The sequence below is a fragment of the Peromyscus eremicus genome, chromosome 4 (genome assembly GCF_949786415.1).
Source record: "Peromyscus eremicus chromosome 4, PerEre_H2_v1, whole genome shotgun sequence".
NCBI lineage: Eukaryota > Metazoa > Chordata > Mammalia > Rodentia > Cricetidae > Peromyscus > Peromyscus eremicus.
The window spans coordinates 94,804,408-94,830,017 of record NC_081419.1 but is presented as its reverse complement, the minus strand read 5'-3'; the positions used below and the strand labels follow the sequence as shown (position 1 = coordinate 94,830,017).

The 25,610-nt window shown below is 40.8% G+C and overlaps 1 protein-coding gene across 2 annotated transcripts in view; it reads right to left on the bottom strand.

Moving 5' to 3' along the window:
* Positions 1–25,610, bottom strand: part of Tmem62 (transmembrane protein 62) — a 32,724-nt gene that overhangs the window by 2,708 nt on the left and 4,406 nt on the right. For both annotated transcript variants that reach the window (XM_059259538.1, XM_059259539.1), the window contains 9 exons: positions 24,070–24,211; positions 21,879–22,003; positions 21,612–21,734; positions 19,203–19,358; positions 15,944–16,103; positions 12,723–12,836; positions 9,815–9,899; positions 6,348–6,452; positions 3,470–3,588 (listed from right to left, as the gene is read on the bottom strand). In XM_059259538.1, coding sequence (XP_059115521.1) covers positions 3,470–3,588; positions 6,348–6,452; positions 9,815–9,899; positions 12,723–12,836; positions 15,944–16,103; positions 19,203–19,358; positions 21,612–21,734; positions 21,879–22,003; positions 24,070–24,211 — 1,129 coding nt within the window. The remainder of the gene's footprint in view (positions 1–3,469; positions 3,589–6,347; positions 6,453–9,814; positions 9,900–12,722; positions 12,837–15,943; positions 16,104–19,202; positions 19,359–21,611; positions 21,735–21,878; positions 22,004–24,069; positions 24,212–25,610) is intronic.

Genomic DNA, 25,610 nt, shown 5'->3' with positions numbered 1-25,610 from the left:
AAGATACATCAGGTTTGACCAGCCAAGACCCCCTGAAAGGTCTCCAATGACACCATGGCCCAGATGACTCAACATCCAGAATGGTTCCAAGGCAACTGGCTCAGACGATACAGCCTCATGGACTACTCCATGATCCTAAAATTTTCTTCGTGTCCCCATAAGATACAGCGCCCCCCTCCAGCAGGAAGTAGTAAGAGAAGCTACGCCCAAATTCCCAAATATACCAAGCTGGCTTTAGAGATGGAATTGGCTCACTCCCCCTCTAAACCCAGACATATTGCTCAAAAAAAAAAAAAAATGGTTAAGAGATTCTTGTGTCCCAAATCAGAAGAGCCCTCTGGTGTGGGACAGAGAAAAACAATATTTTTATTTAAATCAGGTTGATTATAAATACAATCTCTTTCTAAAACAAAAAAAGGGGATAGTTTAGATATGATAGGATGAAAGGGTAGATTAATGAACCTACTTTTAAAGAATAACAACTTGTTTAAAATGTTTTACATCGCTATAGATTTTAGTTTATTGATACAAATTTAAACTTAATTTTGTTATACGGTATATATATTTCTATTCTTGTTTGAGGTATTATGTTTATGTAACTCATTTAAAATTGTAATGGATAATTAAAAAATAGATTAATAGTTAGTCATCTATGATAATATTTGTAGCCATGTTAGTTAAGTCTTCTAGGTATACATAGTTATATTTCAGATAGATAGGTAGTCTTCAAACACTTCAAAGACCTACAGAATATGGCATTTAAAATGTTTTAAAAATTTAGACTTTCTGGACAGTGAGACATGTCTGCTCCTGACAGCACCGATTTACTTCAGAGAGGAGGATGGGCATCGAAGACACTCCATATGGAGTTTATCTTCACCTTGACAAAAATAGCCATTTGGGCAAGAAACTGTTCTTGCCTGGACTGTCTGATCAACTGGACATGCAGGACCCATACAAAGGTAACCACTGAACTTTGCTTGACAAAATGGTCCTTCAGGTTCCTGCTTTGCAGAGAAAACTGCCAGACATTCTACAGGACACAGAAAAAAGTGAATAAGAGACTCTAGGCCTGTGGGCTGAAGACAGATGCTCCAACTTTACAAGAGAACTTTGAATGACTGTCCAGGCTGCCAGCTGTCTCTGTCTACCCTACAAGACTCCTAAAAGTTGCTTATATCCTTCTCCATTTCTCAGGTAGTAGTATATCCTTCTGAGGTCTTTGATGTGGTTAAAGACTAGATACTTACAATTTTCCTTAGTTATAATAAAAGATAAGTTAGATATAAAACCTTAAACTCACAAATATAAGATAGATAGGATCTCTTCTTTAATATTGTATCTGTAATTCTTGCTTAATAATTGTTTTGTTATATGTAATTTTACTATGTTAAAGTTAAAACCTTCCTTTTTAAGAAAAGAAAAGGGGAAGTGCTGTGGGATGGTCTGTATGTCAAGTGTGTTGCTGATTGGTCAGTAAATAAATCACTGATTGGCCATTGGCTAGGCAGGAAGTATAGGCGGGACAAGGAAAAGAATTCTGAGAAGTGGAAGGCGGAGAGGGAGACACTGCCAGCCGCCATCAGGACAAGGAAGATGTAAGGTACCAGTAAGCCATGAGCCATGTGGCAAAGTAAAGATTAATAGAAATGGGCTAAATATAAGAGTAAGAGCTAGACAATGACAGGCCTGAGCTAATGGCCAAACAGTTTAAATAATGTAAGAGTCTATATGTTTGTTTTACAAGTGGGCTCTGGGACTGGCAGGACTTGGTGGCGGGAGCTGGAGAGAAATTCTCCAGCCTGAGAGAGATTTGCCCTGACCGTGGGCCAGGCAGGAAAACTCTAGCAACACTAAAGAGTGACTAGGGGCTGAAGAGATGGCTCAGTGGTTAAGAGCACTGGCTGTTCTTCCAGAGGTCCTGAATTCAATTCCCAGCAACCACATTCCTAGCTCACAACCATCTATAGTGGGATCTGATGCCCTCTTCTGGTGTAAAGGCATACATGCAGACAGAGCACATTAAATAAGGAGAGAGACAGAGATAGACAGAGAGAGAGACAGAGAGAGACAGAGAGACAGAGACATGACTAAGAGCACTTGAAGTTTGAGTCCCAACACTAACAATAGTCTGTAAACTTCAAAACAGGGGATCTGAATCCCTCTTCTGGCCTCCCAGGGCACTGCAGTCACATGATGCACAGACACACACACAGGCAAAATACTCATGTATATAAAATTAAAATTTTTAAAAGGGGGCTGGAGAGATGGCTCAGAGGTTAAGAGCACTGGCTGTTCTTCCAGAGGACCTGAGTTCAGTTCCCAGCAACCACATGGTGGCTCATAACGATCTACAATGAGATCTGGTGCCCTCTTCTGGCATGCAGGCTGAACACTCACTGTATACATAATTAATTAATTAGTTAATTAATTAAATTTTAAAAGGACCCATTAAAGATAAATATCTATGTATGCACACATATATATTATAGACAGATGTATATTTACAAGGGAGATAATTATAATTGCGGTAAGTTCAATGAAGGAAATCATTGCATCACGAACTAGGAGACCTCCCTGGAGCATGAAGGGCAGCAATGAGTCAGCTGAGGGCAGTGCATTCTGAGAAGAAGAAACAAATGCCAAGTTCAGGACTGGGAGAAGTATCAGGCTCTTTCAGGCAGTACTTGCTGATCACTGGACCAGGTAGAAATTGGAAATAGGGCCAGAGGATAGGGATGGAAACGAAAGTTGTGTGTTTAAAGGAATTAAATAGAAACTGCTCTATCGGTGTTTTCCAAATAAGGACACTGGAAAGGATGTTCCATAGTGTGCTACATGGAGACAGAGTGCTGTCTTTCCAACGTGTTCTCTGCTAAGACACTTGGAAGCCCAGCGCTGCTTTCTGTACAGTGAAGTTTTCCTTAAGTGACATTCATTTTCCTTATGTATCGAGTTTTTCTTTTCATCCTTCTGAAACATTTTTCCTTACCATAGTCAGTTTTTAAAACTTGGAAATGTAAAATTTATTCTGCCATAAATCTCTTATTTCATTTTTATCAATAAGAAAGTGTGATGAAAACTGGGCATAGTGGCGCACGCCTTCTAATCCCAGCACTCAGGAGGCAGAGGCAGGTGGATCTCTGTGAGTCCAGGACAGCCAGGACTACAGAAAGACCTTGTCTCACCCCCACCGCCACCCCAAAAGAAAGCACAATGAAACAAATAACAAGAACCTTGGATGGCCAGAATGTATTTTAGATGCCTATAGTTACTTCTTGGCCTTTTGGCTGAAAGCAGATGTTGATGTTACGAAAGAGTAGAGGGAGCAGATGGGAAGTGAACAAACCTCGGCAGTTAGACACCGCCCTGCAGGTAGTGCAGGGAGGATGGTGATGCACGGTAGTGGTTGGAGATCCCTGCCACACAATTAGTTCAACAAGGCCAGCGTGTTCTGGTGACTTCTTACCTGCATAATTCCACTTACAAATGTTAGACCACCTTGCAGGAAATGTCCATCAACAAATATCCCAAACGAAAAGCAGCAACCCAATTTGCCATCAATTATTTCTCCAACAAACCACGGTCCTGAGAGAGTAATGGACAGAAAAGCAGAAGATTTAAAAACTATGAATCCTGCCAGGTATGGTGGGGTATGCCTTTAGCCCCAGCACTCAGGAGGCAGACTTCTGTGAGTTTGAGGACAGCCTGGTCTACAGAGTGAGTTCCAGGGCAGCCAGAGCTACACACAGAGAAATCCTGTCTCAAAAAACAAAACAAAAGAAACAAACAAAAACCCTATGAGTCTTGGCCGGTGTGGTCGCTCAGTGGGTTAGGGCACCTGTCACTAAGCCTGACCACCTGAGTTCAGTTCCTGCAATCCATATAGTGGAAGGAGAGAATCTGACTGCCAAACACACAGTGTGGCACATGCGCCCACCGTACAAACACATATAGAAAAGAAAATGGCCCCCAAGGGAATGGCACTACTAAGAGGTGTGGCCTTGTTAGAGTAGGTATGGCCTTGTTGGAAGAAGTGTGTCACTGTAGGGGTGGGCTTTGAGGTCTCATATATCCTCAAGCCACACCCAGTGAGACAGACCACTTCCTGTTCCCTGTTGATTGAGATGTAGAACTCTCAGCTCCAGCACCATGTCTGCTTGCACGCTGCCATGTCCCACTGTGATGCTAATGGACTAAACCTCTGAAATGTAAGCCACCCCATTAAATGTTTTCCTTTATAAGAGGTGCTGTGGTCATGGTGTCTCTTCACAGTAACAGAAACCCCAACTAAGACATAAAGAAATAAAAATGAAATTTAAAGCCAGAAAATAAAAACCAGCTATTTTCTCCATATTTTTCTGGATTATGAAATCACTTCAGTCTATGATATACTTGAAATAAGTATGTGGCTTGTAAATTCTGAAAACACTATGATGCTCATTAAGATTTTTAATATTCTGTTGTAATAACTTTAGTATAATGCGTTAATATTTTCTTCTTTTTAAATTTCTTTGAGATTTTATTTACTTTTATGTATATTAGTATTTTGTCTGCATGTATTCTTCACACCACATGCATGCTATGCCTTCAGAGGCCAGAAGATGGCAACAGATCCCCTGGAATTGAATTACAGCTAGTTGTGAGCCATGCACCATGTGAGTGCTGTGTTAAACCCTGGTCCTCTGGGAGTGTATCCAGTTTTAACTGCTGAGCCAGCTTTCCAGCCTCACATAAACATTTTCAAGAAGCAAAGAGATATTACTGAAGATAATTCTTAAATAACTGAGATTTACTCATTAAGCAAAAAAAGGTGTTAAGCATGTTTTAAAGACTTTTGTTACTGGTTTTAAAGATTATGTGTACGTGTATATGCTAGTGTGTGGGTATGTGCATGAGTGCCTGTGGAGTCCAGAAGTACAGGGTCTTTATGGAGCTGGAGTAATGAGTACTTGTGAACTGCCCAACACAGGTGCTGGGATCCAGGCTCAGGTCCTCAGCAAGGGCAGTACATACTCTTAACTGCTGAGCCTTCTCTCCAGTCCATCTTCAACTATTTTTATTTATTTATTTATTTTCTTTTTTCTTTTTTCAACTATTTTTAATGGAAAATTTGAAAACTACATTCATATACTCCTCTTTCTTATTACTATTAATGGACTTTTCTTATCAGGCAATCATTGTTGTCCATCAGCTGTACATGGTCAGAATTAACACTCCTGTTAGCTTGCTCTTTAGTCTTTCATCCAGAATGTCATTCTGACAAGTCTCTCAGCTCTATTATTAGTCACTGTTCCTTCTTATATGAGTTTCTGTCAAGAGTGGGAAGGAATAGGTAAATATCTCTTCTCAAAATACAAATACTATAATTTTCTGTCTTTAAAAGTCATAGGCAATATATCGCCAGGCTGGCCTCAAACTCACAGACAGCCACCTGCCTCTGCCTCCCAGATGCTGACATTACAGATGTTTGCTACCATATTTGACTTTCTGCTTCTATAAGCGGCTAAATAAAGCATTAGACTTAATAACCACTAGAACAGACACCTGGATCATGACTGAACCCTTCCCTCATTTCAGTATCTCTATTGTTTAGATGAATTTTATTGTGACTTTTTGTTGAGACACACTCTCACTGTGTTAATCTGGCTGGTCTCGAATTTACTATAAAGACCAGGCTGGCCTCGAACTCGCCGAGATCAGCCTGACTCATACCCTTCCTCACTGTCCTCAAAATCTCTTCTCTCTGGGTATGGTAATACACGCCTTTAATCCCAGCACTGAGGAGACAGGCAGAGTCAGGCAGATCTCTGAGTTCAAAGCCAGCCTGGTCCAAATAGTGAGATCCAGGTCACTCAAGGCCATACAGTGAGACCCCCATCTCAAACAGAAAACAACCACACATTGCTAATATTCCCAGAAGGACATACTCATCAGGCTTGGTACCAGGCATGTAAGTAAACAGGACTCACAGATGCCCATGGATATTCTGATAAGGAAGCAGACAGTAAAGAGAAGCTAATATAAATCCTAATAAACATTAGAAAACTTTTAAGATGGCCAGACAAGGCCTCTGTAAAGAGTAGCATTTACACAGACTTTTGCTTTCTATGTTTTTATATAAATCCTGATTCTTTAGTGTTTTTAACATCCTTTCTTTAACTTGATGTTGACTACATGAATTTAAACATATTAAGAAATAACTTTATTTTCTAAAATCAGGACAGGATTTATGAAGGACTCATATGCCATTTGTTATACCTGGAGTATAAATTATTTTGTTGTCAAATTCTCAATATATTCTTTAGCAGACTTCTCTACAACCTCAGAGTTTATCCTTTACTTACCAAGCACTGTGTACAAGGTCAGCAACAACACAGGATAGTAGAAGATGTTTATTTTGCTCAAGATATGAAGGGAAAATGTGGTCATATTTGCAAATCCCAGAGGTCCTAAACAGAAGAAAAATTTAAAAACCTGGTAAATACATGCTAAGTTAACTTCTCGAAATATTTTCTACCAGATTTCCTTGGCACTGCCTCCATCCGCAGCCAATCTTTTGTTACATGGTAGCACAGACACTATTCTAAAACCCAGAATCCTGGGGAGCCAGGATACACAGAATCACAGACAGTAGAACAAGACATTTTATAGACGGAAACGTAGACGGGAATACATAATTACATATACTATAATATATTTAATTCTCATGTAAATTATGAATTTAAATGACAGACACACTCGACGGAGGTCTACACTACATTATTTTATCCTCAGATAGACTTGAAAGATTGTGCCCTGTTCAAAGGATGATCAATCAAGTCATAACTCCTTTTCATAGGATTCAGTATTCAAGTGCACAAACTTCTAAAAGCTCTATCAAATATATAAATATTTCCCATTTTTATCTTACATGAGTATCTGTCCAAGTAGCCCTTCCCCATATATGGTACACTCTTACTTCACAGCAGCCCTGACCATACAGCTCTACCTATCAATGGATAGACAACACAGAATCATGGAAGGACACAGAGGAAAGAAGGTAGCCATCTGTAAGGCATGGTGTGTGTGTGTGTGTGTGTGTGTGTGTGTGTGTGTGTGTGGCGGGGGGGGGGGGAAGCTTGATCTCGGACTTTTAGCTATAGAATTTTGAGAAAATGATTTTGTTATGGTTTGGGCCAACTATGATATGCTGTTATTTCAGCCTTGACAAACTAATATGTAGCTTTACTTTAAAATGTGGTCATAACTCTGTTCAAATACTTTGAAATTAGATTCTTTGTATCTTTTTTATTCATATATCATATATTATTCATATATTACATCTTGACCACAGTTTCCCATCCCTCTACTCCTCCAGTACCCCCACTACCACCTCCCCTCCCTGGAGGGTCAGGAACCAGAGGTTGGATATCCATCCCTGAGATCTAGGATAGAATCAAACACAACTGGTAGAAAAAAAAGTTAATGAAATGATTCCTAATGGTATTCTGCTATACTCATAGATTCTTTGTATCTTAAAAGGGACATATTCCTTTTAAGCCAGAGAACTGAGAAGGTGAAGTTATGTGATGTAGCTATTAAGGCAATCAGTCAGGAAGAACATGCTGACATGCAATTTTAATATTATCTTAAGATTAGTAATGCAACCTTAACCCTCAAAGACTTAGAAAAGCTCTATCGATACCAGCACAAAGGCGAGCTCTTGTGTACTCTCTAAGCCTGGTTGCTTTTCAGAATCACCTAAACACTTAAGAATAGATATCCATATATTCCAATCCAGTTAGCTCAAATTGGCCTAGGAATCTATACTTTTTAATGTCCTTATATATATAATGTCCACATATATATATATAATATAATGTCCTTATATATTTAATGTCCTCATATACATTATATATATTTAAATATATATATATATATTTTTTTTTGAGATCCTTACTCTGTATCTCAGGCTGGTCTGAAACTCACTATATAACCCAGGCTATCCTTGTGCTCATGGCGATCTTCCTGCCTTAGCCTCTTAAGTGGCAGGATTACAGGCATGAGCCACATCGCAACCTGCTTGGGACAGATTAAGCCAGCAAGAATGCAAGGGGGACAAAAGGACTGCTGCTCTCCACCCACTTACTACCCCCAACCTAGCAGAAGCCGGTGACAGGACCCAGTAAGACTGCAGTAAGTGAGGGGAATAGTTGAAAACTGGGGAGGAAGGTTAGCTAGCTGCAGCTTCATGTGTCAGCTCTGTAAACCAATAACCAATGGTAGGGCTGTTCTACGAACATGTTTATAAATGGGTGTTTCACGCGGAAAAGCGAGAGGGGAAATGCGAATCACTCTTTTGTTTAAACACACTCGTGGGAAGCTTCAAAGAGTCATTAAAAGCACACTCTCCAGAGCTGTTGCCCAGCTCTACTGACAGGATAGTCTCCAGGGAGAAATAAGCAGCATTTTCAGGAGCTGTCAAGGTAATATGCAAAATCTTCTTCCTGTCCTTGAGACAGGGTTTCACTACATGCTCACACTGGCCTCTAACTCTAGATCCTCTTGTCTCCACTGGGGACTTTATGCACATGCCACGCAGCCTGATGGCACGTCGCATCTCTATGACTCCCTTAATGGGGGTGACATGCAAGAGACTTTATCATTTATTACAAAGCATCTGCTATGTTCAAGGCGTCAAGATAGGGTTTGCATACACATCATCTAGGGTGGGCGGTGAAAGAGGGACAGACACAGGTAATCATCCTTGAGAAGTCTGAGATGAGACAATTGTCACACCAGACTACTCCCTTCAGTCACAGGCTCTCAACAGTGAGGAAATGGTTAAGGAGAGGAGGGAAAAAATCTGGTTAGGACGTGGGACTTTCCTGTTCACTGCCCTCATTTGAAAATTCACCTTCTTCTAATTGTATTAATAATGATCAATTAATTCCCATTATTCATCACTATATTACAGAGACAGTTCAGTAGCTTGGCAAGAATAATCATGGAACTTTTACAGGGAAAGACGCCTCTCACTTTACAGGCAGAGTCTCCTTCACAGCTACTCTACAGCCTGATCTGTGTGTGTAATTCAAGATTACACACGTGCCGGGCGGTGGTGGCGCACGCCTTTAATCCCAGCACTCGGGAGGCAGAGCCAGGCGGATTTCTGTGAGTTCGAGGCCAGCCTGGTCTCCAAAGCGAGTTCCAGGAAAGGCGCAAAGCTACACAGAGAAACCCTGTCTTGAAAAACCAAAAAAAAAAAAAAGATTACACACGCACCACTTAAATTTTACCCCCCTAGATTTTTGAGACAGAATGTCACTGTGTGGCCCCAGCTGGCCTGGAATTCCCTATGTAGACCAGATTGATTTCACAGAGATTCACATGCCTCTGTCTCCTGAGTTCTGGGATTAAAAGCATGTGCACTATGCCCAGCCAAATTCTTCCAAGTTTGTATTAGTGCCTTATTTTTAACTATTTGAATTATTTTTTTCTATTCAAAGGTATTTCAAACATAAAATTACATTTATTTATATATAAAAAACAGCTACTTATATTAAAAGTTGGCCATTTTGAGTTATATTGTGAATTTCCCCTCTTTTGAGTAAACCACATTTTATTACCATACAGTGTCGGCGGAGGGGATGTATGTGAAAAGAATTATTTTTCAAGATAAAAACATTACAGAAAAAGAATGGCCATCTGAAGAATGCACCTCACAGAGTGCCACAAAACAGTTTACACTGCTCTGTATACTTGCTAATGGTGAGGGTGTTACGGGATACTTTGCAATCTTCTGAGAACAAAAGGAATCATGACTACTGACCTTTAAGCTCTGGGTATGCTAGATATCTAAATGTAATCAGAATGGTGAGCTGGGTCAGCACAATCAACACAAACAGGACCCGAGCCTGCAGAAAAAGAGACATTAATGTGAACAGATATGCTGGCACGACTCCAGGCAAGGCTTTTAAACTGGCTTCATTAACAAAAATGTAAATGGCATAATAAGAAATACGTATTTTAATCTTCTTCCTCTGTTCTTGCCAGTGACTCCTAAGACCTTTGTAATCTTACAAATGATAACAGGAAATAGTAGAGCACTCCTGTTAAAACGGTTGTAGCCCCTGGTTCCTGAAACAACTCTAGGGTGAGGAGCGGAAGGAATGTCACCTGTAGTTAATAACAAGCTCTAGAACACCATTAAGAATGGGGTCTGATTACTAGATAGACTGGCTATGTGCTGAGGGTTGGCACTGCATGCTCACACCATCCCACTTTGTTCTCCAGGGAAGAGGGTGTTGAACTCATCACTAATGGCCAATAATTTAACCAAGCATGCCCACAGAGTGAAAACTGCATAAAAACCCTAGCTGAAGGGGTTCAGAGACTAGTGAAGAGCAGGAGTGCTAGGACAGTGGCATGTGCCTCAGAGGACATGGGCATTCACATTCAAGCTTGTCCCCTGCCTCTCATCTATCTGGCTGATAATGAGTTATATCCTTAAATAATAAATCAGTATTTTAATAAGGAAATTGTCTTCCTGAGTTCTGTGAGCCGTTCTAGAAAATTATTAAACCCAAGAAAGGAAGTCTTAGGAACCTCCAATTTAGAGCTAGTCCATGTGAGCATGGGCGTCATTCTGGACCTGATTGTTTTGAGAACGGAGGGAGCAAGGAGGGTTGAGCCCTTAACCTGTCATACCGACTCTATTTCTTGGCAGTCAGTATGAGGATTGAGTTAAAGTCTAGAACACCCCAATCAGTATCCACAGAGAACTAGAGAATCATTTAGCCTAGAAAGCCCCAAACATTTGGTATTTGAAGTATGTGAAGACGGGACAGAGGTTTTGTTTTTAACATCAACAACAACAAAATACTCTGTAACAAAAAAAAATGTGATCAAAAAGAACCAAACATCTGATTCACTGATAATATCATGAACTTCTTAGTATTGCTTTTTTTTAAATTTACTTGAACCAGTATTAGAGTTTCACTACACCTTAAGGGTAATCTGTTTTATTTACAGTTGGATATGGGACAGGGATAAATTGTATACCACAGGTTAAATAAGCAGAGAATGCACTTTCTGATTTCAAAAAAGAAGTCATTGACTTAGAACAACTCCTAAGAAAAGACATGTAATCTAGGCATTTGTTTCTCTAAGTGTGGCCCCATTCCAGACCATCACTGGAATCACCTTGTGCCTATGTGGAATGCAGAATCTCAGACCCACAGAATCAGTACCTGCAGTTGGTAATATTCCCAGTGGTTCATATACTCATCTAAGTGGCTACTAAAAATCTCCCAAAGATCACTCTGGTTAATCCTTTGGCTAAGATAAATATCTATTCTTATCAGTTTAAGAATCTCCCAAATAAGCCGGGCAGTGGTGGCGCACGCCTTTAATCCCAGCACTCAGGAGGCAGAGGCAGGCGGACCTCTGTGAGTTTGAGGCCAGCCTGGGCTACAGAGTAAGTTTCAGGACAGGCTCCAAAGCTACACAGAGAAACCCTGTCTGGAAAAAAAAATTAAACAAAACAAAAAACAACCAGACAAAAACAAAAACAAAAAATCCTTAATAGCTGACTCATTTAAGAAACATTTGTTGAAGATCTGCCATGTGGTAGGCATACCAAAGATCCTTATACTCACAGAGCCTAGAGTTTAATGAGGAAGATGGGGAAAGAATCTATTGTAATAGATTATGTCATTGTATTAAAAATAGTGTGCCTTCAGTTGTAGGAATTTATCATAGGAAACTTACATTAGAAATAATAGAAAAGCTTGGTTGAAATAAATTATTTGTATACTAGAGAAAAATTAGAAATAATTTAAAATAAAGAATTGGTTAAATAAAATATACAATCATTTAATGATGTCCTAAATAAGGCTTAACATAGAGTTAAGTATTTAATCAAAGCATATATTAATGTGTTCATATATATCTTACTATAACACAGCTAATGTCATATTATGAAATATAGTCAGGCACAGTGGTGTGCACTTGTATAATCTATGTACTCAGGAGGCTGAGGCAGGAAGATTGCTTGACTTCAAATGTCCACAGCTACCCTAAAAAACACAGTAAGACTTTGCCTCAAAAATCAATAAAGAATAAAAATGCACATATACACACAAACAAATGCAAGAAAATAGTTTTAAAAAAAGTTCTTGGGGCTGGAGATATGACTCAGCAGTTAAGAGCACTGGCTGTTCTTCCAGAGGACCCAGGTTTGATTCCTAGCCAGTTCCAGGGGATCTGATGCCCTCTTCTGACCTCCAAGGCACGCACATGGTACACATATATACATTCAGGCAAAACACTCATACACATTAAAAAAATAAGTAAACCTTCATAAAATTAAGGAAAAGAAAAGAAATGCCTGGGTTGGTGAGATGGCTTAGCAGTAAAGTCACTTGCCAACAAGCTTGATGACCTGAATTCAATCCTTAGGATGGATCCATACAGTGGAAGGAGAGAACCAACTCCAGGGAGTTATCCTTTGACCTCTACACAAATGCCATGGTATATGCACCCCTACCATATATGCACAAAACATTTTATTCTTATAGATAAACAGTAATCTTTGTTTTATAAGGTTTGGTTTTCTTGACACCTAACTACATTATTTAGAACTGTGAATTTACCAAACCTAGTAAAAACAAAAGCAAACACACTCCAGTAAAAACAAAGCAAACACACACAAGTAACATTTCATTGAATTGACTTACCACAATGTAGTGGTCAGTGAGGAGAATAAATGACGCCAAAGGATCAAATGTGAGATGAGAGTTCTCTTGAGCAGAAAAGATGTGCTGAACACTCTTACTTCTTCCAGCATAATCCTAGGTAGAAACGAGCCGAGAAGCAACTTACAGGCATAAATATGTGTGAGTTCTGATTATACACCTATTTACCATTTCTCAACAACAAAGGTTTCCTGGGCTTGAGGACCAGCCTTGTCTTCCCACACTAAAGCTGAAGGCTGAATCTGAAGGAGGTGGGGCTGAGGAGCCGCACTCAGGAGAAGCCGTGGCAGGGCTCAGACAGTAAGGAGAAAGGAAAATGAGAACTAGAGAGCGAGAGGGTGGTGCACACCTTTAATACCAGCACTTGGGAGGCAGAGGCAGGCGGATCTCTGAATTTGAGGTCAGCCTGGTCTACAGAGTGAGCTCCAGCCAGAACTATATAGTGAGATCCTGTGTTAAAAAAGGAGGAGGAGGAGAAAAGAAAGAGGAGGAAGAGGAGAATACGGGAAGGGCTACAGAGATGACTCAGTTGGTAAAATGCTGCTGCTAAAGCAATCCCCAAATTCAATCCCCAGAATCCATGCAAAAAGCCAGAAATGGGCTGTAGAGATGACATAATCATGAAGACTAGGGTTTGGATACGACCACTCACATGGCAAGCTTCATACCCTGCAAATGCTTTTTAACTCCAGCTCTGAGGGAAATGACACACCTTTTCCAAGCCTCTGTGCATGTACTGGTGCACATGCTGGCACACACTTACACTGACACAAACACAAACATAAACATGTAAATGGTCAGTCAAGCAAACAAATACATCTGTAACCGCAGTTCTGGGGGTGGGGGAGTGGTTGAGCCCCAGAATTCACTGGCTGGTCAATTTAGTCACATCAGTGAGAGACCCTGCCTCAAAAAACAAAGTAGTGGTTGAGGAAGTGGACTTCAGTGACTGAAGTCCTTGTGCACAAGGTATTTGAACTGATACCAAAAACTCACATAAATTGAGTGGGCATAGTGGTCTGCCTGCCTGTAATTCCAACCTCAGAAGTCAGAAGTGGAATCCTCAAGCTAGGGAGAGATATCTGTAAGCTCTGGCTTTGATTGAGAGACCCTGTGTAGGGAAAAGGGGCCAGCCAAAGAAACTCACCCTGGTCCTGAAACCAGAGCTAGTGAAAGAAACCCACCCTGGCCCTAAGAAAGAAACACTTTAGCCCTGAACCCAGAACCAAAGAAACACACTCTGACCCTGAAACCAGAGCCAAAAAAACCACACTTTGTCCCTAGAATTAGAACCAGTGAAAGAAATATGCCCTGGCCCTGAAATTAGAGCCAACAGGCTAAAAAGGACCAGTGAAAGAAACACAGTTTGGCCCTGAAATCAAAGCCAACTCTACCCTGACCAACAAAACTAACCAATCCCGGAGCAGGAAATCCTCTCCCAGGAGAAACTCGGCCCCTAAGAAGCCCTAAATGAGCCCCTCTGCCTGTTCAGTTGTGGGCTGTGCTTTCCCACCCTGGCAGAGGTAGCCACTACCCTTGACTCCTCCTCAAATAAATTTCTTTCTCAAAAGAGTTGGGTGAAGATCTTTCACCCACTGCAGAGCAGAAGAACCTTGCCTGGGACATTTCCTTAGGCGGACAGAGCAGAAAAAAGTAACAACTTTTCAGCCAGAGCCAGAGGAGATTGCTACATTTCTGCAGGGGTTTCCTCTTTAGCAGAGTGAGGCCGGAAGAAGCAACAACTTGGGCGGGAGAGAAGAAGCAGAGCTCTGCTGGGAAGCCCCCTTAGGGGAGGGAGGGGGGAGCAAAGCTCAGCTGTAAGAGCTCTCTCTAGGAGAGGAGCAGGATTGCTACAGCATTGCTCCTGTGGGGAGACCATCCCCCACTGCACCCCAGATTCAGGTATCACCTGACTTCTTGACAAGTTAGAATACCTCTCCCTCCAGAGCTGAGCTGTCTTACTGCAGCTCCAGCCTTCAGAGCTGTCCTGTTGCAGCTCTAGATACAGCCTGACTTCCCAGCAAGTCAGGAGACCTTTCCCTCCAGAGCTGTAACACTCACACCCTACCTCAATGAATAAGATGGGAGAACAAATAAGGATAATTCCCAGCATCAACCAAGGACCTTCTCATGCATGCACACCCATATGCATGTGTTCCTGCAAGGACATACACAACCATGCATACACACACATACAGATCACATCCATGAAAATGGGAACTCTTTTTTACAAGATAAGGTGAGAAGGAGGAGGACAACAAAGCAGGGGTGAGGAGAGGGTCTGCACCCTAAAAGAAATGGAAGAAACTGCCAGGCAGGTGGATCTCTGAGTTTGAGGCCAGTCTCGTCTACAGAGAGAGTTCCAGGACAGCCAGGGCTACACGGAGAAACCTTGTCTCAAAAGAGCAAAAACAAAAAAAGAAAAAATAATAAAGGAAGAAACTATTCATCTCATTGCAATTGTGTGAGCCTCTTGTTTGGATTCTGATTTAAATCAACCATACACACACACACACACACACACACACACACACACACACACACACAACCATACCTACCTAGTGTGATGTATTTAAAAGGACAAAATTTTACCATTAATGAGTGAAAGAACCAAGTTACCTATTTAATATCGGGTAGATTGAATTATTTTGAGATGGTATCTTATATTACCTGGCTGACCTCAAACTCATGGTGTTCTTCCCTCAGTTTCCTGATTAGTTAGAATTACATGTATGTGCTACCTAACCAGGCCTTAGCAGATTAATTTTTTAAAGTTATAAATGTAAGACTAAAAACAGATCAGTGATTGCCTGGGGATAAAGGTGGGAGGAGTCAGGTCACCAGAAACAAGAAAACTTTGCGGGCCAGTGAGATGGCTTAGTGGGTAAAGGTGCTTGCCACCAAGCCTAAACCTGAGTTAGATTCTCATGACCCATATGGTATATCTGAATGAGAACCAACTCCCACAAATTGTCTTCTAACCTCCATACTTGCATCATGGTGCTTAGTTCTCCCTGCCTAGACACATAAAATAGATAAATAAAATGTAACTTCCAAGAGAACAAGCTAAACATCCTGTATTCTAACGTTTACTGTTTATCAAATTTGTTCATTACCAACTGACTAGCAATAATATCCAAATCAGAGTTCACTGTAGCAAGAGCCCAATTAATAACACAACAAACCAAAAATGACTGATTTACCTGGACGGATACTTCTATGGTGTGTGTCCCATTACTGTAGTTTTTAGGGTTCCACTTCAGTATGAAGATAGGACCAGACAGATGAACAGCCTGGCCTACATTAACTCCATCAATCTTAACAGTGACGGAAGTGATGGGGGATAAGGAAAAGGCCAGTACTCTAAAATGAGAGCAGACAGAAAATGCATGATTTTAGGTACAGGACATTGTTTTCATAGAGAACAATTGTACTGTAACCTGAGGGCATCTGGGTGCAGGCGGAGCCACACTGCACGACCGCAAAGACCGTGTACAATTCGGCAATGAACTGCTAAGAAATTAGAAACTACTCCTTTCCTTTCTTTCTTTCTTTTTTTTTTTTTGTTATGTTAAGGACATGCTAGGCAAGCTTCTACCACAGAATTATACCCCAAGCCCCAGAAACTATTCTTTTTTTTTTTTTTTTTTTTTTTTTAAAGATTTATTTATTTATTATGTATACAGTGTTCTGTCTGCACATATCCCTGCAGGCCAGAAGAGGGCGCCAGATCACATTATAGATGGTTGTGAGCCACCATGTGGTTGCTGGGAACTGAACTCAGGACCTTTGGAAGAGCAAGCAGTGCTCTTAACCTCTGAGCCATCTCTCCAGCCCCAGAAACTATTCTTATATTTTTTCAGAAAGCAAAATCAGTTTCTTTTCACAAATCTACCTAGAGCAGATTAAAAATTCTTTCTGAAACATTTCACTATTAGGATAAGAATTTTTACTGTATCAAGCTGATAATAGAAAAATAAATAAATAAATTAATAAGTTAATTAATTAATTAAAAAATTCTTTCTGAAGGAACTCCTGAATTCCTGGTTTTACTCTTAGAAAGAGAATACCAGCCGGGCGGTGGTGGCGCACGCCTTTAATCCCAGCACTCGGGAGGCAGAGGCAGGCGGATCTTTGTGAGTTCGAGGCCAGCCTAGACTACCAAGTGAGTTCCAGGAAAGGCGCAAAGCTACACAGAGAAACCCTGCCTCGAAAAACCAAAAAAAAAAAAAAGAAAGAAAGAATATCAAGTAGATACTACACCCTGTTAATCCAATGTCAAGCCTATGTGTCATTAATTTGGCTTCTGATGTACTGCCCAGAAAAAGCAAGGCTGTAACCAGAGCTAAGCCGTCAGGCCTTTTAGATAACACCTAGCACTGATATCCAGATGCCATTAAAAATATGATTGGCCGGGCGGTGGTGGCGCACGCCTTTAATCCCAGCACTCGGGAGGCAGAGCCAGGTGGATCTCTGTGAGTTCGAGGCCAGCCTGGACTACCAAGTGAGTTCCAGGAAAGGCGCAAAACTACACAGAGAAACCCTGTCTCGAAAAACAAAAAAAAAACCAAAAAACAAAAAAAATATGATTGATGGGCCAGATGCGGTGTCACATGCCTTTTATCCTAGCAATCCAGAGGCAGAGGCCAAGTCTAGTTTATATAGTGAGTTCCAGGATAGCCAGGGCTACATAAAGAGACCCTGGCTGGGGGAGAGGGAGAGGGAAAGGAAGTAATTTGTTTAGCTCCAAAAATAAAAACGTAATCAGACAGTCTTCATCCACATTCTATGAGAGGGCTGCTGAGACGGCACAGTGGATAAAGAGGCTTCCCACCAAGCCTGATGACGTGAGTTCAAGCCTCAGTATCCACATAGTGGAAGGAGAGAACCAGCTCCTAAAAGTTGTCCTCTGACCTCCACAGGCATGCTATGACAATTGCATGCTCCTCCCCCAAATAAAAAAAAATAAGTAAAATTTTACATTCCTAAAAAATTTCACCCACTTCTACAACATTATCATCCAAGCAAGGGAAGAACACAACATACTTTTACCAGATGTTCATTCTCAAATAAGAACAATCCTAACATTTCATAAATAAAACAGCAAAGTAGTTAAATTGTGGTATGTTCTCTGTGCACAAACAAAGACAGGAATTTGTGTAGCCTGTGGCTTATGATGAGAATATTCAAACCTGTCTATTTGAAGACTGCTTGTGAAGGACCGCTCAGAAGTGCTCACAATAGCCCTTTAGAAATGGGCAAGCAAGGCCAGGCTGTGGTGGCGCACCCCTTTAATCCCAGCACTCGGGAGGCAGAGCCAGGTGGATCTCTGTGAGTTCGAGGCCAGCCTGGGCTACCAAGTGAGTTCCAGGAAAGGCACAAAGCTACACAGGGAAACCCTGTCTTGAAAAAAAAAAAAAGAAAGAAAGAAAAAAAAGAAATGGGCAAGCACACTTCTCATCCCATCCCTGAGCTCTCCTAGAGCTGTGATTTTGGATTGCTTGTATCTATCTGCCTCAGCCTCTCAGATGCTGTCACTGTGCCTGGCTTAGATTACTTTTCAAAATAAAATTTAAAAGAATATATTTTTTAAAGTGATCTTACATTTGAAAGATGTTTTCCAAAAATAATGTTTCATTAGAATTCTATTAACCGCCAGGCAGTAGTGGCGCATGCCTTTAATACCAATGAGCACTAGGGAGGCAGAGGTAGGCAGGTCTCTGTGAGTTTGAGGCCAGCGAGGTCTACAGAGTGAGTTCCAGGACAGCCAAGGCTACACAGAGAAACCCTGTCTTGAAAAACAAAAAAAGAAACAAAAAAGAGAGAGAGAGAGAGAGAGAAAAGAATTATTTTAACAAACGTCACCAAATCTATACATAAACTATATTTTGAATTTCATCAGGATTATACAACCTGCTTTTTTGGCAGGTTATTCAGCAAAATGGGGAGGGATTCCTGATGTATAATACAAATTTCTAAAAGTAGGATATGTGGGGCTGAGGCACAGCTTTGTGGCAGAGCAGCTGGCTCACTGGAACCATGAAACGCTGCCACCGGGCAGTATCTCCGCTCGGTCCTATTTTCAGCTAACTCCGGGTCCTGTGCTTCCCCACGGCTCCCCAGCCCCCACCAAGCACACCCTGCTGAGCAGACTCATCCCAGGCAGCCCCGCCATTGTTTTAATGAACTGAACTGAAAGTTTTGAAACATTTTCCCCCCTGCTGGCCTCTGCCAGGGTATAATTCTGGCTTTGACTTTATAAACTCTCCTAGAGATCTTCAGGCTTAAAGGCTGAAAGGGCTCTCCTTTGTCCTTAATTGTAGTGGTCCGCAACTTTCTGGTGTGAACTGTAACATATAAGACCCTAATTTGATTCCCCAGCCCTGCAAATAATAAATATGAATAAATAAATACAGATTATAAGGTACTAAATAAAGTAAACTCTGAACCACTGAAGCATACCTGATGTGTGTTGAATGGAAGAGTCTTTCTAGTGGTTCATGTTTAGCACAACTATAGAGGAGTGATTTAGGATTGGTGATAAGAACCACCGGCCACTTGTCAAAGGTTACATCCGCAAAGCTAAAGAGGTCGTGATCAAAGGCAAAGATCCGGTACCTGGAAGCCATAGGAGAGTAAGGGAATTTAGTTACTTCTTATTCTACGCTTGAAGGTAGACTAAGGAGGTAGCTCATTTGGTGGGGTGCTTGCCTAATAAACAGGAAGCTCTGGGTTCTCAAACCAGGGGTCAGGTGTGACGCACACACCTGTAATCCTGACACTCAGGAGGTAGGGGCAGGAGGATCAGAAGTTTGTGGTCATCCTTGGCTAGACAGTGAGCTACAAGGCTAGCCTGGGCTACATGAGACCCTGTCTCAAAAAGAGGGGGAGGGATTTGAAAGTAAACACAGAACAAATGTAAAAACAAAACAAAACAACAAAACAAAACAAACAAACAAACAAAAAAACCACCCACAAAACTAGCCCTTTTTATACGATAATTTGATACAGGGTGAGGTGGTTCCCGGCTCCTTCCCTCTTTCCTACAGCTTTGTCCTTCACACCTGCCAGCTCAGCTGGGCTCTGACTGAGGTAATGAGTCTAATGGTGTCCCAGAACAATGCCTGCACTCTTTGATTTCAAAATAAATGCCTTTGAAATTAGTTCACTTTATTTTAAACAGTACTTTTAAGACTATTTTGAACCTGAGGTGTATATCATAAGATACAGCATTCTTCACTCCATCAACAATGCTACATTAAATATGGACTCTCATTTATATGAAGAATTTAAATTATTATTACAACAATAACTAGAATGTCAGCAACAAAATTCAAGGGAAAAAAATTTCCAGTCCCAGTGCACCTGAGACTTTGGTCCATAGACCAGTCCACACCAATACCATGTTTTTAATGGTGAGATTTGGACACTGTTAAACTCTTTCACAATTCTTATGAACACTGGAGTTTAAAATTACATAGTAACCCAGTTGTGGTGGCTCCTATCTGTAAACGCAGCCCTTGAAAGGATGAGTCAAGAAGATGGTGAATTTGAGGCTAGCCTAGGCTACAGAGTGAACCACACTTTAAAAAAAAAAAAAGCCAAATACGGTGGTGTATGCCTGTGGTCCAGCACTCAGGAGGCACAGGAAATGGACTACTACAGTTGCTAGATTGGCCTAGTCTAAACAGCCAGTATCAGGCTAGTTAGGGGCTATATGTTGAGAGTGTGCCTCAAAAGAAATAAAAGAAAGAAACAACCCTACATTCTAATGGACGTGTCTTAAAATTTACATGGCATAGTGATGGTAAACATCAGTGCTACAGGGGCTGGAGAGATGGCTCAGTGGTTAAGCACACTTGCTGCTCTTGCAGAGGACCTGGGTTCAGTTCCCAACACCTACATGGTGATTCACAACCATCCCTCGCTCCAGTTCCAAGAGATCTGCTCTCCTTCTCTCCTCTGCAGGCACCATGCATGCACATGGTGCACATATATGCATGCAGGCAAAACACTCACATAAAATAAAATGAATACATCTAATAAAAAATAAAGTAATTAATTTTAAAAAATCACTGTTATAACAAGGTTTTACATAATGGAAAAGATTGCCAGATACATATTAACCAACAACTTGACAGAACCTAGAGTCACCTGAGATGGGTTTCTGGGCATTTGTGGGGGAATATTTTGATTCTGTTAAGTGAAGTGGGAAGAACTCCCACCCCCACCCTATTTGTGGGCGCCATTTTCTGGCTGAGATCAAGGATGACGTAAGTGAAGGGAGCTGAGCATTCCGCACTCTCTTCCTGACTGTGGATACAATGTGATCGGCTGCTTCAGACTCCTGCCTTGATTTCCTCAGCATGATGATCTGTCACCTTGAGCCAGAATAAACTTCCTCCCTCAGCAGCTTTGTCTGAGTATTTTATCACAGCAACAAGCAAAGAAATTGAGACACACATGTTACTTTAAAAGCCAGGTGGTGGTGGCACAGGTCTTTAATCCCTGTACTCAGGAGGCAGGGGCAGGTGGATCTCTGTGAGAGGCCAGCTGGTGCCACAAAAAGAGATCCAGGACAGCCAGGGCTGTTACACAGAGAAACCCTGTCTCAGAAAACAAAACAAAACAAAAAATGAACAAATATTGAATCAGGGCTGGTATACACTTGTAATTCCAGCACTTGGGAGGCTGAGGCACAAGGATTAAAGGCTAGCCAGGGCTACATAGTGAGAACTATCCTCCACAATAACAAACCAAAACAACAGAATTACCACAATTTTTTCCTGGGATCACCCATCATATCAATAAGAAAGTGACACTGTTTTAGCAAAATGGGTGTAAACTTCATTTGTAGGGAAGTTTCCTTACCTTCTATTGTCTTTCCAGTCTCCCACCTCAAGTTCCAAAGTGCCTGTAAAGTGACGAGTGTGTAAAACGGGCATCAGTCCACCAAGTGTGTGGAGGTGCCCACACAAATAAGCTGTGGCCGAACTAAACAATGAAAAATAAACAGAATAAATGAACAAAGACAAACTGCATGCCAAATTAATAAGAAAGCCTCTTCAGAAAAGCAAGTGGGTTCAGCAATGGGAAATAACCAGAAAGAACCAGTTCAGATCTAGAGGTCTGCCTCACCTCATTACTGTCCGGATCCCTGGGGATGGAGAAAGGATAGTAGACGTTGTAAAGTGTCCAAACCAAATTGTCTGGTTGCTCTGACTACTTTTCTTGGAGAATGATAATAGTTCCTCCATTTGTTTCTGAAACGAGAGAAAAATGGAAGGATCTTTAATTGGGGCTCAGGCTAGAATCCAATGCCAACAGGTTAAACATTTCCCCTAAAGTTTATAACAATAAGCACATTGTCTCTATGGCCCCAATTCTACTAGGTAATGACCTAAATGAATCTGTCAGTTTCAAACTGTTTTCATTTACATTATAATCCGCTTGATTCTGCGATGACTGTAGTACACAGGACAAGCACTACCTGCATTTGATGTATATGAAACTGAAAAAATAAGTTAGTTACTCTTTTCAGGGCTAGGAATGTGGCTCAGGGGTAGAGCTTTTGCCTAGCAGCATGAATGAGGCCCTGGGTTCAATCCCCAGTGTCCAGAATGGGGGAGAATAATTATCCCCTTAATGAGACAACTAATCTTTTTAGTTTTGTATACTACTACATCACAATTCCTAAAAGAGACTAAGCCAAAATTCTAAAACATACACGTTATATGCCCACAGACAAACCTAAATGTTCTTAACATCTCTATTCAATATAGTCAAATATTAGAAACTCCAACAAAGTATAATATACCCATACAATGGAATATTACTCAGCAGTAAGAAGGGAAGAACTACCGACAGAAACAACCACATACAACATCTCAGAAGCATCACACTGAGGATAGGAAGACAAACCCAACAGTGCATAATGTAGGTTCACATTTACCTAAAACTTTGGAATAAACAAAGCCATGCCGGTAGAAAATCAATCCCTTGTACCATGGGAATAAAGACAGATTCTACAAGAAAACTTCCTAGGGTGGTAATCCTAAGCTTTGACTGTGAGAAAGCTATAACAGCATACACATTTGTAAATTCTTCAGACACTCAAAATGAGCGTATTTTATCATATTTAAAACACCTCATGACTCTGATTTCAAGACATAATTTGCATATACAGAATATGCACTTATAATGTATCTAACATACATACAGTAATGAATTTCTGGGCTTTACTCTTTCTAATTTGGTAAAACCAGGGTAAGACTAGGGAGACTCAGGGGCTGGAGAGATGGCTCAGTGGTTAAGAGCAATTGTTGTTCTTACAGAGGACCTGAGTTCAGTTCCCAGCATCCACATGGTGGCCCACACCATTTGTAACTCCTATTTCTGATCTGATGCCCTCTTCTGGCTTCTATGGGCACTGCATGCACATGGTATATATGCATTCATACACATAAGACAAAATAAATAAATCTAAAATAATAACAAAAGACCAAGGAGTCTGTGTTAGGTAACACTACAATTGATTGCTATGTACTTGATCTGTGCATTGTATATTTAAAACTCTTATTCTAAGGGAAAAAATTTAATATAAGTTCACCAGCTCACTAAAGGCACTTGGTAATTAGGAAACAAAATATAACTTTATCCTATATTCTTTACTTCTAGAACCTTCACATGACTCTGAATCTCTTTCAGTACTTGGCAAATCCCGCATGTACTATAGTTTTTCTCTGTACTGGTCATATGCTCTAATACTAGATGAAACACTCAGGAACTTACTTGATCTTATTTCCTTTTACTCCTATAAACAGGCACATGTATCTCATGTAAAAGCATGTGCTCATCAAATAAGGAACTGGCATTTGTTGTACTAAGACATAATGAGAGCTTCTCAGACGTGCCTTTATAAGTGACAGTTTTCACTTAGCCTTGCCAAAATGCTTAAGTTGTTCTCTTATTAGAAAAAATATAGACCACTAACTAGTATTGGCAATTGTGGGGATTTAACAATATATCATATAATATACCAAGCTGTATGTTCTGTAGCTTGCTGAATACAGCCTATTCTTAATATATATTTAATAAACGTTTGCTAAATAAATATAAAAAGTGAGGTGCTGCCTTCTCAACTTTTTGAATAACAATAGGGTCAGTAGTAACAATTCTGAAGTAGCTAGTAGCATCTAGACATATTTGTAACAACAGTAAAATCTTTCTTCAGCATATCTAGATAAGAACATGTTTGCTTAAGGTAACTAAATGGTCCAAATATATTCAAGATAAGCTTCAAAGGGAAGTGAATTTTTTCAACTCATACCTCATCTAAAATTCCAAAGAAATTATAGGGTCTCTTAGGCCCCGGCTTTTGTGTGGCATCCACAGAGATGAAAGAGTAGTTGCCAAACGGAGTACTGTGGACATAATGGAAAGAGCCGTCCTTACGCACAGCAGAATACTTCCTAGAAGATACAGACAGGATGACTTTAGTGCAGTTATAAAAAGAGTGAATCTCATGTCAGAATAGAAATAAAAGCTCATCAAGAAAAAACTTCTAGTCAAGAGGATAGAACCTCTGATCTGAACAGAGACCTAACATTCCAACTAGACTAGATCAATCACCTGGCCAAGGGACCATCCCCAGGAAGGCAGAATCACTTTAAGTCATGCTATGTGAAAGAGATATGCACATTTTTCATTAATTTATTTATTGGGTTGTTGGGGTTTTTGTTGTTGTTGTTGTTTGTTTGTTTGTTTGTCTTTTTTGAGACAGAGTCTCACTGTGTAGCCCTAGCTGGCCTGGAACTCACTATGTAGACCAGGCTGGCCCGAAACTCACAAGAGATCTGCCTTCCTCTGCCTCCTAAGGGCTGGGATTAAAGGCCTGTGCCTCCATGCCAGTTTTACACGAAGCCCTGGGGTCAATACCCAGCACAACAAACACCTGGCGAAAAGCTTGGAAACTTTTATTAAAAATCTATCCCTGGCAACTATTCTGTACACTAAGTTTGAAAACCAATGGGGGCTGGAGAGATAGCTCAGCAGTTAAGAACACTTCCAGAGGTCCTGAGTTCAATTCCCAGCAACCACATGGTGGCTCACAACCATCCATAATGAGATCTGGTGCCCTCTTCTGGCATGCAAGCATACATGTAGGCAGAACACTGTATACATAATAAATAAATAAATCTTTAAAAAAAAGAAAGAAAGAAAGAAAACCAATGGAATGGACCTGCAACCACAGCCCATGAACATTTCACTCCTTTTTATAAGGCCTTCTCTGTGTCCACCCTTTTCTGACTTCTTGTAATGAGTCTCCCGTGAACCAAACAATGCAGCATTTCATCAGCCATTCCTTCACGTTCTTTTCTAATGCTTTCCTGACACACCTTCTCTCCCTTAAGTACTAATAGAAGATAAGTTCCTTGAAGGCAGGGGCCATTTGTTAGCACAGCTCTTCTATCCCTGAGACCACACAACTAGTGAAGAGATCTTTTTTTTTCCTTTTTTTTTTTTTTAGATTAATTTATTTATTACGTATACAGTGTTCTGCCTGCATGTATGCTTGCAGGCCAGAAGAGGGCGCCAGATCTCATTACAGATGGTTGTGAGCCACCAGGTGGTTGCTGGGAATTGAACTCAGGACCTTTGGAAGAACAAGCAGTGCTCTTAACCTCTGAGCCATCTCTCCAGCCCTAGTGAAGAGATCTTAATGAACATCGAGGACTCGATTAAATGACAAAGCACAATAAAACTCCTCAATAGCCTGGAGCTGAAAGGGAAATTGCCCCCAAAAGAAGTATCCCAACACACTTAACCTAGAGACTGCTTCTAATACAGAGGTTCCCAGGCGAAGTCGCG